Source organism: Eptatretus burgeri, chromosome 9 (assembly GCF_056783735.1).
Source record: "Eptatretus burgeri isolate ZD-2024b chromosome 9, Ebu_testis_v1, whole genome shotgun sequence".
Taxonomy (NCBI): domain Eukaryota; kingdom Metazoa; phylum Chordata; class Myxini; order Myxiniformes; family Myxinidae; genus Eptatretus; species Eptatretus burgeri.
Window position 1 is genome coordinate 68860672 of NC_140969.1, and position 3557 is coordinate 68864228.

The 3557-nt window shown below is 43.1% G+C and overlaps 1 protein-coding gene across 1 annotated transcript; it reads right to left on the reverse strand.

The window, feature by feature from the left end:
* Positions 1 to 663: 663 nt before the first annotated feature.
* On the reverse strand, positions 664 to 1633 carry LOC147020298 (uncharacterized). Its single transcript, XM_085896712.1, has 2 exons — positions 1247 to 1633; positions 664 to 1047 (listed from the first exon to the last, which is right to left on the reverse strand). The coding sequence occupies exons 1-2, from the start codon at positions 1369 to 1371 to the stop codon at positions 756 to 758; spliced, it is 417 nt and encodes a 138-aa protein (XP_085752838.1). The 5' UTR covers positions 1372 to 1633; the 3' UTR covers positions 664 to 755.
* Positions 1634 to 3557: the final 1924 nt, after the last annotated feature.

Sequence of the window (3557 nt, forward strand, 5' to 3'; positions counted from 1 at the left end):
ATTTGCTGTCTTTGCACCGAGTGTGTTCACCCCAACTGTCCAAAGTATAGAAGAGTGCTTACCTGTTGAAGGTCCGGCATGTGGTATGACCTGTCAACACCGTGATGTTTCTGCTGTTGCTGTTGCAGCCCTTCAGTAACATGTTGCTTGTGTTGCTGTTTCAGCCTGTGATCACAATGAGGGTTCTGCTTTTCCTGCATCCCCTCAACACCGTGCTGATTCTATTGTTGCTGTTGCTCCTTTTGACCCTGTTTACCCGGAAGAACTTTAGACCCCACACGACCCTTTAAACTCCTGTGCATCTTTTGACCTCTTTGACATTTATACTCGCAGATCCTTCAGACCCGTTGAGACCACATAGATCCATTTTGATCCCTTTTTTTGAAAGAGCCGTATGACCTTGACACCGTTTGAACTGCTTCGACCACTTCAGAACCCTTAACACACACACACACACACACACACACACACACACACACACACACACACACACACACACACACACACACACACACACACACACACAAACACACACACAAACATCAAAATAGTCTTTTTGCAACACAGTCTATTCTTTTCAGCAGGTGATATGCAAACTCGTCCCACCCAGAGGGTGGTAAACTGTGCTGGTGACCTTATCTGATGGAAAACTACTTGGAAAAACTACAACTGAAATGAAATCAGATTCCTGGAAGTTTTACAACACAAAATAGAGCCTCTCCCCCTCCTCACCTGTGAACCTGGTGTTCCTGTCCTCAATTAAAATTGTCATCGGAACAAATACATTCATCATCCCCATCCTCACAATGACATCCGTCATCGTCATCGTCACAATCACATCCATCATCATCGTCGCAATCACATTCGTCGTCAACATCGTCACAATCACATTCGTCGTCAACATCGTCACATTCACATTCGTCGTCATCGTCGCAATCACATCCGTCGTCTTCTGAATCAAATCTGTCATCATCATCATCTTCCACATCTTCCACATCTTCATCCTCCCCATCAGACTCATCTTCTCCATCAACTTTCTTCTCCTTTCTGTAAACACACAAGAAAAACCAGAACTTCGTTTGAGAGAACATTTCTCTATGTAGCACAAATGTATCAATCAGAGCACCACCAGATATATAAACTCCAATAATAACATATTCATCAGGAGAGAGGTCCATCGGGATCATAGTTTGCTGTTTTTAATTTGAAGATCAATAATAAAAAGAAGACTTGTGAAGAGTTTTACCGGAACCGTTTGTTCATCCATAAATAAATCGCACAAAGCGAGTTGATGATAAGTATCACCATGGAGATGATCCCAACAGCAAATTCAAATCTCCCCCAAAGCGACACGAGTTGTCCAACGTCCATCGGACCGACGATGGAACCTTCCCCAAAGATCTGTGGACACGGATATAACAAGTTTAATAAATTAATGTGACTTCAATGAAAACAGGAATCAATTTCCTTCATAACAATCCTTAAATAGGATCCTCTCAAACTGAAGTTGAAACACGACGTTCTGACCACACGCCCAGCAAACGGATCAATCATTCCAGAACAGGTGTGGTTTCCTTGTAGCAAGATTTAAGAGAACATTTGTTCACATCATAATCAAACATTCATAATTTCATGAATATCACAATCTGCTCAGTTCCTTTAACTTCCTTTTCATTCTCATTAATGGGATCTTTAAACCTTTACCCTCCGTCCATCAGGGACGGTCTTTCTCTTTGTTTCCCACTTACCTGGTAAGAGTTCCTTATACTCCAGATTCCTGGACGCACTTGCAGGTGTGCCGGAAACATATCCTCTTGAAATTCTTTGAAAAAACTCAAGAGCACAACAAGGAAGGACCACATCGTAGCAGCGAATGTGGCAGAATGGTCGAAATGTTCAAAAAGGTGAACACACAATGCATCGCGACGATGGTCTTTGTGATGCTGCAAGCATTGTTGTCATGGCAACCCCATTGCGTTCCAAACGAACCCATTTCAGTTTTCATTGTATCATCATCCCATGTATTCCATGTAATTATATCATGGATTGTAATATTTGTGAACAGGTTGGCCTGAAAGTCGTTTTACCCCTCACCAGGAAAGCATTCATTCTTAAAATCTTGAAATAAGGTTTTATTGTGCAGTACTGTACTTATGATATAAAAGAAACACTTTGTGTATTTGTATGTGCTCCATCAGTATGGAGATGATCAACATCAATATCTTGAATGCATCCACATTATAATGTTCAACACTGTTTGCATTCTCAATGAAATGCTGTCCAATAGCAGATGCAGATGATGTTGGGATTGATGCTGGGACCTTCCTTCAAGCCCGTACCGGCTGTATTCGCGGACCAATAGTGTTTTTCCTGATGGACAAAGGGACGTGATGTTTGATTCTGTCAGTTGGAATCTGGGCAGTTCTGCCTCCATACCAACATCACACCGGCACTTGAACTCATAAATAATGTATCTATAATTCCAGCAATCTGTGTGTGTGTGTGTGTGTGTGTGTGTGTGTGTGTGTGTGTGTGTGTGTGTGTGTGTGTGTGTGTGTGTGTGTGTGTGTGTGTGTGTGTGTGTGTGTGTCTGTCTGTCTGACTGTGACCGCCGTTTCTCGACGACCGCCTGTCCGATCGGATTGATACGTGCCAGGAATATTGCCGGGGCCCCGCAGATGTTCCTTTTCGAGGTTTGATATCGATCGGACCAGCGGTTCCCAAGTTAAGGCTATTTATCTGTCGTCCAATTTCAAGGCACGGTGCTATGACGTCACGAATGACGTCAGAATTAATGTTAATTTATTTATTTATTTATTTGCACAATCGACGGTCCGATCTGAGTGAAACTTGCCAGGAATATTGCCGGGGCCCCGCGGATGTGCTTTTCAAGGTTTGATATTAATCGGATGAGCGGTTCCCAAGTTACGGCCATTTATCTGTCGACCAATGACAGGACAACACAATTTTTCTTCGTTTGATACGACGTCACAATTGACGCTGGGGACCTGAGTATGTTTCCCAAGTTATGGCCATTTATGATACGGTTGGTCCATTCTAATTGAAATAATGCCCCAATCCAGTCGTCGTTTACGCACCTACGGGCCCGCACCTATGGGCCTGTACTGGTATTGCTAAATTTTAAGGCAGGCAGAACATCCTTCTTAACTGCAGGAATCAGGTGTCGAGAGGTGAAAATCACTCTTGGACAAACAGCGAGATACATGTTTGAGATGCATCTTTTGATTTGTTCCTCATATCTTTGCGTTCAAGTGATGCATTCAAATATTGAGGAGAGGACGAAGTTCATCACATCTCTGAATACCAGAAGTGGCATTTATCTATTCGATGGACCCTGTGTTATGTCGGCAAACAGACTTTGTCCACTCTCTTTGCTCATTTGTGCAAAGAAGAAGAAGAACACGAACTCGTCTCACGATCACAGATGTTGATGAAGAGGATTCTGAAACAGCCTCAGCGGCTCTGCCTTTGACTCTGCAACCTCCAACTGGAGAGCTGAACACTGAACTGAAAGCCGTGTGGTTTTCTTTTAGTCT